Below are 15,614 nucleotides of genomic sequence, written 5' to 3' on the forward strand. Positions count from 1 at the left end.
CCCACTGTGGCCCCACCAGTCAAAAAGTTTGCCCACCCCTGGTGTAGCCGCAAGCGTCCCGCATGGCGATGCCGGAATGACTCGTAGAAATATTTGCTGAGCTTGCTAGCAGTTGGCTCAATTATTTTGGCTAGCAGTCGCCCGCTAGCTGTAATTTTGAGGTGGGTCACCAAAACTCCCCAAAACACTCCTCTGTCGAATTTTAGAACTCACTGTTGCTCACGAGTCAAAAAGTTTGCCCACCCCTGTCCTACAGGTAGATTAGTGGTGGCATAAAGCAGCCCGTTGCATTCTGGGTAGTCAGTCGAGGACCTTCTTCTGGGGTCTCTGTGAAACCTGATGTCACTTTGAGAGACATTCTACTTCTCCTGTGTTACATTCTGTTTTTTTCTTCCTTAGAACTCTGAGATCAAAGTCACAACCGTGCTTTTGGTATTAAAGGGTCTCAGATCAGTTGCTACTCGGTGGTGAGAGCCACCAAATAACTGTAAAAACAAAAAACACAAACATTTTCCAATCATTTTTTATTATTATTAATTTGTCAATGGTCAACTTGCACCTGACGCTGTATGCGCGCGTGCGTGCTGGAGGGGCTCCGTCCATGCCTGTGGACACGTGCCTCTCTCAGCCCCGCCCCCCTCGTGTTTGTCCATGTTGCCGCCGCAGCCGCGCGAGGAGAGCGCGAGCGAGTCAAAGGAGCGCGTTTTTTCTTTGAAGGAGCGATCCATTCTTTTCACGGTTATTCAGAACAACAACAACAAAGACAGCAACAACAACAAAAGCCGCGTTCTCCTCCACGCGTCTTTAGTCTTTGACAACACGCGCGCACACAGAAGCACAGCGAGCTGTTTTCGAACTGCGCCAGCCAATCAGCGTGCGGCGGGGCGGGGAGGAGGGAGCCCGCCCCTTGTTCCCTCCGTGTTCTCTGGGTCGCTGCTGGAACATTTTGTTTACTACACAGCTGGCGGCGCAACACCGCGACACCTCTCCGACGTCTCTCCGCGAGCCCCAATACAACAACAACAAATAAACAAACATCCCGGAAGCTCGCGGGACCCTCCACGCTCGCTTCGGAAAGTAATGAGCGATAAACACGCCCTCCATTCATGCCTACTTCCAGCCAAGAAGAAGTCATGGATATACGCGACGACAGGAAGAGGAGAAAGGTAAGCGGCGGCCCGCGGGCCCGCAGACGAACCGCCGCCGCCGCCGCCGCGCGACCCGAGACTAAGCGCGACGTGACGTGGGGCAAGATCCTGCGCTCGCGGACCCTGGAGGACAACAACAACAACCAGCACGCCGAGGAGCCCATGGAGGAAGAGGAGGAAGAGGGAGAAGAGGATGATGACTGCTTCTCCATCAGCGTCTTCCGCCACGAGCGGCTGGAGCCCGCAGTGGCCACCTCACCGCGGTACAGCCTGCTGCGCGAGGTCGGCCGCGGCAGCTACGGGGTCGTGTACGAGGCCGTGGCCCGCAAGACCGGCGGCAGGGTGGCCATAAAGAGGCTGCAGTGCGACGCCCCGGAGAACGTGGAGCTGGCCCTGGCCGAGTTCTGGGCCCTGACCAGCCTGGCGAACCGGCACCAGAACGTGGTGCAGCTCGAGGAGTGCGTCCTGCAGAGGAACGGCCTGGCCCAGAAGATGAGCCATGGCAACAAGAGGTCCAAGCAGTACCTACGCCTGGTGGAGACCTCCCTCAAAGGTACACCAACACAAAAAAGTCCTCATGGTTCCGAGTCTTGGTGGGAGTGCCGGGTCTGCTCTCAGAGGTGCTGGAATCTCTGACGTACGTGGTTGTTTTGAACGTGGCAGTGATTTGTTCAGCCCAGGCCCCTAATCCCAGAACCTAGATGCACTGTAAACAAAAGTCCCAGGGGTGCAATGTTTGCTTTAAAGTCCTTCATATGCATTGTCAGCGGGCATAAAGCCTGTTTATGTTCTCAATTGTGGGTGTAGAAAGTGACATATAGGCTAAACATTTTTTTTTCATTGCTTCTTGTAGATACAATGTCTTGGGTGTAAACTTCAAGATTATGAATTTTGATAACTGGTGATTTCTTCCGTATAACTGTGCAAAATGCAGGGAAAAGAGAGATAAAGACGCGCGTGTCTTTGAAACTCTTGAAAGCAGCGCGAGTTTAAAATTAGCACTCACGGCTTCCATCTGCTGCTGACGTTTGCTGTGTGCAATGTATAGCGGGGCCGGCGTTTCCTTCAGGTCGCCAAAGAGAACACAGTGTACTACTTGGCAGTGTTCCTTAAAAGTGAGTTTTTGGATCTTGTGCGGTGAGGAACCGGTCAGAACTGGGGATGTTTGACTGAAATAGTGGAGCGGTGTTCCGCCACGGTGCTTTTTTATACATTTTTTTGAGTCGTTGTCGTCGGTCCACTTACTGGCCTACTTTCCACTTTCCATTTCTTTTGTGCCCACAACAGAGACAGTAAAAAGTACAGCGTATGTATGGTATAGAAATATCACCAAAGACTACGGCAATGTCGCAATTGCATCTCTTCAGTGTCACGATTGATTCTTTTGTTCTAAATTCAACGGCCGCTGGAATGAATTATTTATGCTGAGCTAATGTTAGAGTCGATGGGTTTGGAAATAATTTTTCAGCACTTGTAGCATTTACTTGACATTCAGGCAATATCTTCCCGGGGGTAGGTAAATAACAACAAGTAGCACACGTTAATAAACTGTTTAACCTTGTGGGGTTTGCAGACGGGCTTTTGGTAGGTCGGACGTGCATTCCAGCCACCGCAAGCGTGCATGTGTACGTTGGTCGGCTGTAAACCCACCGTGAGGTCAGTCTACTGTCTCTGCTGGCCTGCTTCCTGCTGTGTGGCACAGAACAGTGTGTGGTTGGGAACTCTTCAACTCTTCAGGTGTGAAGCTTTAAAGTAAATAAGTAAAGTGCAGAGCGACGACGTCTGTTCTGTTCTAAACACGTCTTTCTTTACTGCTTTGTGATGCTTTTGTGTGTTGGGACACCGAGGCCTCGTCGACTTATAAAAAGAAGCTGTTGTTCTGAATCCTTAGATCACAGTTCAGCTGGAATATAATTACCTCACACATAATGGTCACATACCAGGAGGCTCCACCAGCGGCAAGCCAATGAGGCTCCACGCTGACATTCTTGAAAAGTGTGTAATTCACTCTTGCCCTTTTTTTTTTTCTTTTTTTTGAGGTATGGGGCAATAAGCATTTGCTGGCCAGAGAACTCCCGAGCTCGAACATTAAATAAGAGCTGACTGTGCTTTAATCGCTTCCCGTCCTGTCCGTGTTCTCAACCTGCAGGCGAGCGCATCCTGGGCTACCCGGAGGAGCCCTGCTACCTGTGGTTTGTCATGGAGTTTTGCGAGGGCGGCGACCTCAACCAGTACATCCTGTCTCGCCGGCCCGACCCGCAGATGAACAAGAGTTTCATGTGCCAGCTGACCAAGGCCATCGCCTTCCTCCACAAGAACAACATCGTCCACCGCGACCTCAAGCCCGACAACATTCTCATCTCGCAGAAGTCCGGCTCTCCGGTTGTCAAGGTGGCTGACTTCGGGCTGAGCAAGGTCTGCGCCGGCCTCAGCTCAAAGAGCGGCGAGGACTATCCTTCAGAAGGGGATGGTGGTGGTGGCGGTGGCGGTGGTGGCAAGGGCAGCAACCAGAACGGCGTTGTCAACGTAAACAAGTTCTGGCTCTCGTCAGCTTGCGGCTCGGACTTTTACATGGCCCCCGAGGTGTGGGAGGGCCACTACACAGCCAAAGCCGACATCTTTGCTCTGGGTATCATCATCTGGGCCATGATCGAGCGCATCACCTTTATTGACGCCGAGTCCAAGCGGGAGCTGCTGGGCACTTACGTGCGCCAGGGCACTGACATTGTGCCCGTCGGGGAGGCTCTGCTGGAGAACCCCAAGATGGTTCTCCACATCCCCCAGAGGGCCAGGAGCTCCATGTCCGAGGGGGTCAAGAAGCTCCTCAAGGACATGCTGGCCGTCAATCCTCAGGACCGACCGGACGCCTTCCAGCTGGAGGTGCGGATGGACCAAGTCACGTACGCTGCGTGACAAAACTTCCCCCGACCGCCCCCTCTTTCAACTTGACCAGCGCAAGAAGGGACCCCTCTCCTTACTAGGTGAGTCCGACCCTCGTGTCTACCTGAAGTAATGGTCCCTCTAAGTCGGTCTAAGGAGGCGATGCAGTCAATGACATTAGCTGCTGCTTGGTGCGGGGCGGGATTAGCCGCTCCATGAGATGAGGACTCTGGCTGAAAGGGAACACTGGCCGTTGGTGACCCAGTGGTGAATCAGGTAATCTGCCTTTCAGCTGAGACTCTTAGAAGGTAGAAAGAAGGCCACTGGTGGTTAGAATTATACGTTATTGGCTGCAGCGCTGATAAGTTGCAAGTTTGAGGCATAAAATGTAACCGGTCACTGGGTTAGCAGTTAGCAAGCTAACAGTGATACAATCCAAAAGTTGTGATAAGATAAGTTATCTTTGTCGTCGTCGCTCTATGCCGCAATCTGATTGGCCGTGGGAATTGCAGCTGGTAGTGACTTGATGGGAGTTGACCTGTTAGCCCAGCACGCACGCTGCAATGCCGCCTAAGCCCTCGGCGGCGGCGGCAGCTACTGCTGTTGTGTGCCAAGTCTTCTCACGTCACTCCGAAGGAAACAAGATTAAACTAAAATGGAAGTGAGCTAGCTCGTCAATGTCGCAGCCGTGATGTCAGCGGGAGTTTCTTAGCGGCTCCCGAAGTGCAAGACGTCACAAGTCTGCCGCGAACAGACACACGGAGAGGTGTTGTTATTAAATTTGGTGTTAGCTAACAGGAGGTGGGTGTGTCGTTGGCCTTGGGGCGCTAGCAGAGCGTTAGCCACCTGTGAGCCGACAAACCGGCTGCAAAACCGCAAGAAGGTGAAGGGATATTTGGCATCGGCCAGGATTCCGCCCCTGCCGGTCAATTAACATCTCCTGTCCAAACACTTAAGTTCAGAAGTGTCATCCAACTGGACCGAAATCCACACCCTAACCCTAACATTATACCCCTGCAACAGGAACGTCCCGACAAACTGCCAAACTGACACCTTCTGTCAAGTCATCGCCTGCCGCTTGTTTATTGGTTTGGCCAGACAGCGAAATTCTTTGGCAGATTTTGTCTTTAAAGCAACGCTGAATCAAGTTACTTTAGAGAGCTGTTGGCTGAGAACAGCAAAAAAAGCTATTCAATTCAAGGTCAAAGGTCGATTTTAGGCCTGGGACAGACCTTGTTGCCAATAATTGTTTTTGTGCCGTTCAGTTTTTATTATTAATCCTAAATCAAATCTTGTTTCTCAGCCAGTTTTTTAGTCCCCCTGGCACGATAATCTCTCTCTTACACTCCCTTTCTTTGTGGCTCCAAACACTGTGAAACATCTCACTGAGTTAAGTCAGCGTGCTGAAGATCAGCAGAGCCAAGATGATCCTAGAAGAGCCTCCGCGCGCAGAGCCCGAGAATTTAGAACCTTGTAATATTTTCAAAGACGGTTCAACATGCGTGCGGCCACTCAAAGCCACTTTGATTTTTGCTGTTTCATTTTTTTTGACCTGTTTGTCCATCTCTGGAATATTCATTGTTCAAGTGCGAGTGCAGCACGTCTGCCCTCGACCCCAAGCGCGGCGCAGTTTGTTCGTCTTCGGCGATGTGTTTTCGCTCTTTGACGACGAACGCCGTGGACAGTCAGCTGGGTGAAGGTGTATTTTAACGTCACATGACCTCCTTTCTACAGGTGCTTTCATGAAAGTCAGAGTGAGACTCTTCTTTCTGTCTTGCTGTCTTTGGGACGTTGTGTTTTTTGTGAGGCCCTCTAGAAGCGTCTCTTCCTTCAGAGCGGTGGCCCCTCCTGCCCTGCCCATTGGGAAACACCCTCCACCTCCGTCGCGGTGCGACTCTGCAGGACGCCGGTCATCTTGCTCTGCTATCTGGAGCGGAAACTGGCACTTCAATCGGCCGCCGCGTCCATGCCCGCTGACCCGCACGGCTCCGTCCGTCCTTCTGTTTGTTTGAACCTGAACCCCTGCGACGACCACGACTCGGGCGTTTGTTTAGCGATTAGTTTGCAGATCCTGCTTCCATTCTCCGCTGACGCCTTGCTGTAAGCCCCTCCCACCCTATGATGTAACACCCCCCAGGCCGGCCCCACCGCCGCCAGTGGGGTCAGCGCTGTGCCTCCGAAGCTGTCGTTGCGTGCTGAGCTGGGCCGCCACCAGATTGGCCGCCTCCCCTCGCCGCATGATGGGATGCGCTCGCGTGGTTATGCAACGGAGCCGAGAGCGCCGCACTGGTTCGGTGGGAGAACCTGTCATCTGCTGGAGAAAGGGATTAGGGCTGTAAACACACGGCGGTGGGCGGGGCCCTGGTGCAGTTATATATGTCAGGAGATGGTTAAGTTGAGCGGGGGGACGCCGTGACGACACTGACATCACGGAGGGAGATTCACACAGTCAACCTTCACGGAAAACAACCAGCTGGCTTGTGGGACGGCGCGACTGTTGCCAGCTATTATTCATTTTGCTTTGCTTTGTTAGAAATCACCCCAAAAAAAGTGAACCAGTGCATCATGTATTTCATTCAATTTATGATTTTTTTTTATTGAATATATTTTTATATTATAACAATTTGAAAAATGGAAACAATTGTAATTATTTATTATTAATATTATTATTATTATTATTAATATTATTGTTATTATTATTAATATTATTATTATTTATTATTATTATTATTATTATTATATTATTATCGTCAAATAATAATAATACCATTATCATGTAGTCATTACAAAAAGGCTGATCATCTGACAAGCGTAATTATTTTTTGATATCATTATTATTATTATTATAAAATAATAGAAAATACAAAAATTTATATAATTATATGTAATATATATATTTTTTTTATAATAAATGTACATTTTTTTGGAACAAAACTTTTAACAATTTTGAGCCAGAGATTAACAATGAAAAATAAATAAATAATAAAAAATCAAGCGCTTGTTTGGCTGCTGGCGAGAATTCCGGAGCCTCAAAGCGTCGAATCCCAGTAAACACGGAAGCGCTAGCTAGCGTCGTATCGTCGGCCCGTCTTTGTGGGGGAACGCGCCCACCGCTCCATCTGTGCCTTATCCCCCTCCCCCCCTCCCTCCTCGTCCTCTCGCACTGCTGGACAATGAGAGTGCCGCCGCCGCCGCCTCCTCTGGCCGCCGCCTCGGCTTATGGACCGTCGAGTCTGGAACATTTTGTCCTCTGGCTGCCTGGCGGCTCGTTTGCAGCGGTGGACGGCGGCGCTGCAGGCCTCGCCGCCACCACGCAGCATCTGGGCATCCTGTTGTGTGTGTGTGTGATTATTTGGTCCATGGCGTGAACAGACGCTCTGCCAAAGAGAATGAACGTTGCTTGTTTAGTTGGGGTTTTTTGGCTTTTTTTTTTTATTATTTTGTTTTTCATCCAGGGCGTCGTCCAAGCGTAGCATGCGACAAAAGGCCTACGGCGCTCGCACACGCGGACGGCCTGGATGCCTCGTGCGATCCCGGAGATTTTATTTATTTATTTTTTAATCAAAAAAAAGTGTCTGCTGTGAACGCCGAGGCCGTTCTGTGTTTGAGGAAATGAAGCTCCGAGCGGTTCCCTATGGCTCCAGTCCTCGGGAGGGGGGGTGGGGGGGGGGGGGTACATCTGTGGCAGACCTGAGAGGAGGGGGAGGGGAGAGAGGAGGAAAGAGAAGGGGCAGCTTTTATGAGTTTTTTGGGGGGGCGGGAGCCTGTAAGGCTCGCTTATGCAACCTGGTCGTAAAAAGTGAGCATCCAGTGGCTGTGAGAGGCTTGTAAATATTTCCGTCCTGGGCCCTCGGGGCAGCCAGAACCGGTTGGCCCCCTCTCCCTTTTCGTGTGGCTGTGTTGACCTTGGAGTCCAAACCGGGAGGCTGAGAACACAAAGCATGGGTGAGCTCACCGTGGCCTTTTTGCTCTATAGTGTTTTTTACCTGCCTGTGGTGCCAGGAACCCAGGTAACGCCATCGGTTTGAGGCCCCCCCGCCCCCGAATCCCGCCCCCGCCTTCACCCCCACCCGTGAGCTCTTAACACGGGGTTAATCTTCCGGCCGACCCTCCTGTCAGCAACTTGGATTCACGCCGGTTTGGATCCATTGAGGTTCTTCTCTTCTCCGTTGCCCTCCCGAGAAATCTGAGGGGATTTCTTCTTCAATTCTGAGCGGTGAATTGGAGATCGGCCGGCTTTGGTCTGAGGTTCGGGCGCCAGACCAGCTCCACTGTCTTGGAGTTTGATTCTCACTGGAGACACACAGACATTGAAAGACGTTAAAGCCGTTGTCTTCAGTCTTCATACTGAATGATTACTTTCCATTCCAAGTCTCACTTCTGCTTCTGCCTCAAAATAAAGTCTTTGATGTTGCCTCCTCCTGTCGGACTTCCTGGCCTCAGAACTGAGTATGAGTACTTGCGAACTCTAGTTCTGTAGTGTAGGTCTGACCCCAAATTGGGATTTGATATTTTTCAAAACAAACCGTTTCGCAGGCCTTTTTCAGATTGATCAGTTACCAAAATCGAACCATTTCGATGAGTTGATTACTTCACTACTGTACATTTTGTCTTCCAGCTTCTCCACTGGCTTTACTTTTAACACTGCCTTTCTGTTTTCCCCACGTGACAAACCGAGTCTTCATGAAGCCTCTTGTTCACTATCGGCTGCTTGTTCGGAAACGCTTCTCAGCCTGTTTTACATCATAAGGAAGTGCGAGGCACGCACCCCAAACTTACATAATGATTTTTTTTCCTCCTTTGTGGCGGATGCCAGCCGCGTGCAACGTGTCAGATTGCGTGCCACGGTGCAACCGCGAGCTTGTTAAGTGCTAGCGCTGCCCTGCCAAAGCATGCTATCGTGGTGCGCCGCCACGGGAAACCAGTCTCCGACACCTCACCGGTTCGTGCTAGTTTGTTTGTTTTTTTTGTTTTTTAACAAGGTATCCTCCTCTGGTGTTATGCAACCGCAATTTACGGACTGAATGTGCGAAGTGCTTTGGACAGAATCTCAACTGATCGTTTTCGTAGCAGAAGCTAAAACTGATCTGATCACACTGTCCCGATGCTTCAATGGGTTTGTTTTGCTGCGGCTTTACGACCCAGACCACAGAAACCTAAAACTACTGCGACCTTTTCTCTCAGCTTGGACACTTTGCATGCCCAATAAAGTTACGCAATACAAAACAAAACCCTTTTCTGTGCTACCAGTCATTAAAAACATACCTGCTGCCAGTGGAAAAGTAAAGTGTGGGTGAAGGGAGGAGCTTTCTATTACCCTGTTTTGTAAGTAGAGGAGGTGGGGGTCAGAGGCCAGGGACCTCCTACAGACAGGGCCACTGACAAAGATTTACTGTCTTGTTGGACGGACTGGAAAGGTTGGGGACTGGAATCCAGCCTGGCCCAGTTGGAAAAGTTTGTCTGCTGTGAAGTTCCCAATTAAAAATAATCTGCTGACGTTTCCGACGGATGACGGCGCTTGTCGTCGCTTCATAAAACGTGTCTTTGGCTGTCGGAAATCTGCTGCGCGAACACATTTTTAACGGCCGTGTGTGTATGTGTGCGCGCGCGCGCTCAGGTATGCGAGTCACGAAGCCCACCCTGGTTGGTGGGGGGTTGACACTCGGGAAGGACGGCGAGAGAAGACCAGTGAAAAAACCAAGAGTGATCTGACAACAGTGAAGTTCAGCGGGGCAGAGGACCCGGAGAAAATCAGACCCGGATCTCTGGAGACCTTCAGAGGGGAGAGAACCCCTTCCATTGTTGTTGGGTTCAGGCGGCTTCCGGGACATCTTCTCAGAGTCTCTCGGTTCTCCGGCCGTCGACGCTCTGCGGTGACATAAGCACTTTGCGTGCCTCCGTCCAGAGCAACATCGTCGTTCTCCCGCATTCAGCATCATCCGGTCGTGCGTGTCTCCCGCTAAGCTGACCCACTTGTGTCTGCACCATGTGATTTGGTACTTATGCAACCTGTGAAAAAGAGGAAGGGAACGCGGCCGGCCCGGCCCTGGAGCTCAGCGGCCCCGCTAGCCTATTATTAGAGCGCTGCTCCGCACTTTGAAAGCCTTGCTGACGTGAGGAGGCAAAAATCATCACCGTGACTTCATTTAAATGACATGGGGGTCCGGGGCCTGGCTGCCATTCAGAATGTTTCAATATATTGCCAATGTCAATACCTCTTTTTTGAGGCTGATTCCGGAACTGTACTTTTTTTGATTTTGAGATATTTTAAAACAAATTTCAAAAACGGTGAGATTTGCTTTTTTTTATTTATTTTTTTTATATCCGTTAGGATTGGGGCCACGGATTTATTGAAGTTCGGTACATGGCCCTGCAGAGATCCTGCCCATTCATTCACTGATATGGAATCACTAAAACTGAAATGTTTTGTCATGAGAAATTAAATGATCATACTCATTGTTCTCAGCACAAAACAGTTCAAAACCCCAAGACAGATCGGAAGGACGGTCCAAGTCCTGGTCTTGCTCCTCAGTAACCCATTTGAAGGCTTTGTTGTTCCCCTAAATAGAAATACCACTTGTATAGATGAGGACACACACACACACACACGCGCGCACGCATGCACGCACACACACACTGTGAATGATGTTAAACCCATTTTTCTGTCTGTCCTTGCTGACCCCCTTCTTCCCTCTGTTGTCTCTGCAGCTTTTTGTTTACGACTTGGACGGACTCTGACCAACTGAACTGTGATGAACGGCGCCCTGTCATTGGCATATTTCCACCTGAGAGCAGCGAGTGGAGCGCAGAAGCCTCCGGGACTCCAGAGGGGACCAGACGGCGCAACTCAATATGCAAAATCAGACCGCAGTGCACTTCCAAAGACCACCACCCACCAGACTCCTTCAGGTTACCACCCCCATGGCTGCACCAGTGTTCCCAGGCCATGCCTCAACAATTTAACCAATGACGATGAGACGACCCCCCCCCGCCCCCATCCCACATCCTCCCCGCCCCCCACTCCTCTGTGCCTTTCAGGTGATTCACAGAAGTGCGATTGATTGGATCGTGGAAATAAAAAACATTTCTGGCTGAAAACACTTTCACTTTCTTGCAGGTTTTTCCGCCCACCGAGTAGCTTTAACCTTTTTTTTTTTTACACACTGGCCCATTAGGATTAGGAGATCCGCAAGATTCTCCACCCAGCGCAACCCCCTCACAGCGCCCCCATCCGATTACACGATGCCTGCCAGTCAGTTTGGCAGCCGATTTTTGTTTTAGTGGATACTGATTCAAAGAATCGCGTCCCAAACCTACGACTGGCAGAGGGCGAACTAATCTGAAATAATATGAGAGTTTGACTCCAAAATCTTTCGTCAGTCAGAGCCTTTGCTGGTTTTTAGCGGTGACCATTTCACTCACTGAGTCTCCGCTGTCGAGCCCAGTCTTTGCAGTTTTATCTCATGGACCTATGACCAAGAAACCATTCTCCACTGGATGCGGTTAAGGGTTGTTGTTTTGTATTTTTTTGCTGAATGTTTTTAAGTAATTTGGGGTGGAGTGAGGGTATGGGTGTGGGTGTGTGTGTGTGTGTGTGTGGGGGGGGTTGTTTAGACCTTTCTGAAAACTTTTTCTTTTGCAGTAAAGGTGCTGCTGGCTCTCAGCCACGTCAGATCCTGACCATCGCTCTGCAGTATTTGATCACAGAGGTTTTTGTGATGCTGATGTAATTAAACGTGGCTGTTCCAACGTGCCGTCACACCAACACTATCGGGGTGTTGTTGATTCAAGACTCTGGCAGGAGTGTCAGATGAGATTTGTCTGTTTCCACTCAAAAATAAACTGACCAACTGCTCCCTCTGTTCATTTCACACATCCTGGTAGTGTTCTTATCCGTGTTTTGAGACAACCTCGGCTAAGCTAGCTTGTGTGTTTTATCATGACCCACTTCACTGTACAGCCACTGCTGACGATGAGGTAAGGCGTGACGGTTCCGGGTCCAGACTGCTGCTCCTAGTTCGTTGCCCCACCACCACCCCCACTGTCCTATCTGGGGCGACATATCAGGTGGTTGAAATGGGATGCTGTACACTTTAGCTCGTTTCATTTGACGGAACTTAAGCGGTCTGAACTTGACCTCTTGGGGGAGGTTGACAGGAAGGCGGAGGGTCCTTCTTAATGGTTCAGACCAGAGCAGCAGCTTCCCGCCAATCTGCCGTACTGCTGTTGTGGGAACCTACCTCGTCCTCAGTAATTTGAACCCTTCAGTTTTTAGTCGTACCTTCTCTAGAGACGTCTGTCGACGCACAAGCGCGTATTGGCACGCTGCCGGTGACGACGTGTGCACCCACCACACAGCCGTGTTCTCTGTACTTGCCTCGATCGTTTTCTCCATCACTCTGTGGCACACAACAAAACACCTGTGTAGTGCGTGGTGTCGCATGAACGCTGCTTGACTGCACTTAACCAAAAACGCAGATCACACACACACACACCAATTTTTTTTTTTTTTTTTTTTTTGCTCTTGACTTAAGAATCTCACCATATCATAAGAGCTAGCTAGCTGTTGCTTGCTGTCAGTAGATTAGGGTCCGACTTGTGCACATTTGTAGCTCCTTTTTGTCTATGCAAGCAGGTTATGGGTCTGAAATGTGCAGCCGCATTCATTGAGAATGACAGTTCAGGTAGCTTGAGCCAAATGTAAGGAAGGATCCTCTCCATTCTCCTTTGTTTTGCTCCGTTCTCAGTCTCTGGTGCCTGAAGAATGAGGCTTCTGAAAGCATACTAGGTTATTCCTTAAATTAGGGCTGAACCGATTCCTATATTACCATTACTTTAAATGTTCTGCTTTGATCACTTCCACTTAAAGAGATTTTTCAGTCATTCTTTTCTATCGTGAGACATGGGAGCAGTCACTCCTGCTTCCAGTAACCCAGTCAAATCTGGAGTATCTTGTAGATACCCCTCCGACCCCTGGCTGACAGTGTAAACACACTGGAGTGATGATGTCAAGAGTCCAGAACTGTGTGAGACATTTGCCCGTTTGGCTGAGTTGGGCGGACCGAACCCTGTAGTGTCCTCCAGACGAGTCACACCCCTCCACCCAAAATGCTTTTCTCTATGCAAAAATGTTTTATCACTGACACACTGTGAACACCTTGTTGAGCCACGCCACTCTCTCATACTGTTTTCTGTGTGTTAATATTTTTTTTTTTTTTTTTTTATCTTTCAAGGCATATTTCTAGTGTACAGAAATTTGAAAATGTATACGATATTGAAGCTGTCAGGAGCCATTAGATGTTTGAGAATGCATCATGTTTCCTTGTGTTTTGTTTTTATTTTCTGCTGTAAATATGTTTGAACATCTTTTTCTTGAAATAAATAATGAAAACAAGGAATGTCTTTTGTTTTTTTTTGACTGCGTTGGTGTGAGCCAACTGGATGTTAAAGAACATCTCTAGCTTCGACAACCATTTAAGAAAACAAAACTAGTGAAGTTGATGTTTGCCCTCAATGTTTGCCAGGACCTCGGATCCTGGTGCACAGCGGACAATGACAGTAATGAGTTTCTCTCCCAGTTCTCTTTGTCCCCTCTGTGCGATGTGTGTTTGTCTAAAACGCGACTGTTGACTCAGGCACAGACACCAAAATGGAAGAAGTGCTAGTTGTTTCCCACAGTCATCCCTAATCCGTCGGATTATCTCGCAGATTTTGTGTGGTCAGTCCAGAAACGCCAGACAGGCTCTGATCTCTGGTCAGCCAGGGAGCAAGCGGCTTTGGACAAAGTGCTGCTGTTGACCAGCATCCCACAGGATCGAGCCCCATACAGTTACAAAAATAAACACACAACTCAAGACATTAGTAAAGTAAACAGGTAGGGTGTGTCTGTGTTTATGTATAGATAAGGCTGGATATTAGAGGGCCCTGGAATAAGATGAAGAATCACAAGCATCATACATAAAATGGCGTATTGGCGTATCTAATATACATACATATATATATGTGTATATATATATATATATATATATATATATATATATATATATATACATATATATATATATATATATATATACGTATATGTATATATATACATATACATACATATATATATGTGTATACATACATATATATATGTGTATATATATATATATATATATATGTGTATATATATATATATATATATATATATATATGTATATATATATATATATATATATATATATATATATATATATATACGTATATGTATATATATATACACATATATATATGTATATGTATATATATATATATGTATATATATATGTATATATATATATATATATATATATATATACATATATATATATATGTGTATATATATATATATATATATATATATATGTATATATATATATATATATATATATATATATATATACATATATATATATATATATATATACATATATATATGTGTGTATACATATATATACATATACATATACATATGTACATATACATGATGCTGCAAGACTGTTGAGTTAGCGTCCACTATTAGTCTATTGTGGATGCTCCAGTCAATCAATTATTAATATTTATGTTCATATTTTTCTGTGATTTGCAGTATGCTAATTCATTTATACGATTTTTATTGAGCAAAATCAAAAGTAATAAATGCTCATGGAAATGTTTGTTTGTAAGATGTTTATCAGTAAAATATTACAGCCTTATAGAAGTAAATATAAGCAATATCAATAAATGAAAAAAGTATTAAACGACACAAAATTCCTCATATGTGGTATTAACTGTCAGTAATTTATTTGTCAGTATTAAATCTCGAAATTTAAAAAAAAACAAAAAAAAACACAGGCATTGATGAATCAGTTCAACTCATCTCTGTGCTCTGTTGCAGTGCCAAGCAAAGGCAATGACTGTGGATGACTGGTGTGTTGACATGATTGCAGACGACGTGAGACCAGGATCCAAGGCTGAGGATGAAGCCTTGGAGCAGATGATAAAGACGTCCCATCCAAGCTGCACCTGTCCGCCCAGGACTCCTTTCACACGACTCATTGAGGAGAAGTGAACAACAAGTGCCTGATAGTTCCGACAGCACAGAGGCACATCTCACCGTCACTTGTCCCTTGATTAATTAAAGACCGGAAGCTCACAAGCCTCTGCCTCAGCTTTTTTGGACATGATCCTTTTGTTTAAGACGACTTCCACTTTAATTTTCTTCTGTGTGATTTTTGTGACGGTTGTGACCCAAGCAAGTAACATGTCAACAGGATTGAGAAAAACGATATGAATACAAATACACATTTAATGAGTCATCAATGTAATTTCTTTCTTTGGGAACTTGTGTTGTCCGAGAGATGTGCAAATTTCAGCAAAAATAATTGTGACTCAAAAAAAAAAATATCAGCCAAAAACTCAACCAAAATAGTCGTTGCTTGCAAGCTCACTTCAGATTCCAGTCACGTGGCAGGTGATTAATTCTCAGTTTTACGATTTTACAAATTCAATTTCAAACAAAAAACTAAATATTTGTATATTTGATGTGTTTGAGGACCACTGTCCCAGATGATGCCTGGTCAGCAA

At 47.2% G+C, this 15,614-nt stretch overlaps 1 protein-coding gene across 1 annotated transcript; it reads left to right on the forward strand.

Moving 5' to 3' along the window:
• The first annotated feature begins 814 nt into the window (after nucleotides 1-814).
• LOC142888436 (serine/threonine-protein kinase PDIK1L-like) lies at nucleotides 815-11,185 on the forward strand. Its single transcript, XM_076026716.1, has 3 exons — nucleotides 815-1,701; nucleotides 3,298-4,129; nucleotides 10,737-11,185. The coding sequence occupies exons 1-2, from the start codon at nucleotides 1,107-1,109 to the stop codon at nucleotides 4,059-4,061; spliced, it is 1,359 nt and encodes a 452-aa protein (XP_075882831.1). The 5' UTR covers nucleotides 815-1,106; the 3' UTR covers nucleotides 4,062-4,129; nucleotides 10,737-11,185.
• Nucleotides 11,186-15,614: the final 4,429 nt, after the last annotated feature.

This window comes from Nelusetta ayraudi, unplaced genomic scaffold (assembly GCF_046127955.1).
Source record: "Nelusetta ayraudi isolate G7.1 ecotype Tasmania unplaced genomic scaffold, CSIRO-AGI_Nayr_v1 ptg000019l, whole genome shotgun sequence".
Taxonomy (NCBI): Eukaryota; Metazoa; Chordata; class Actinopteri; order Tetraodontiformes; family Monacanthidae; genus Nelusetta; species Nelusetta ayraudi.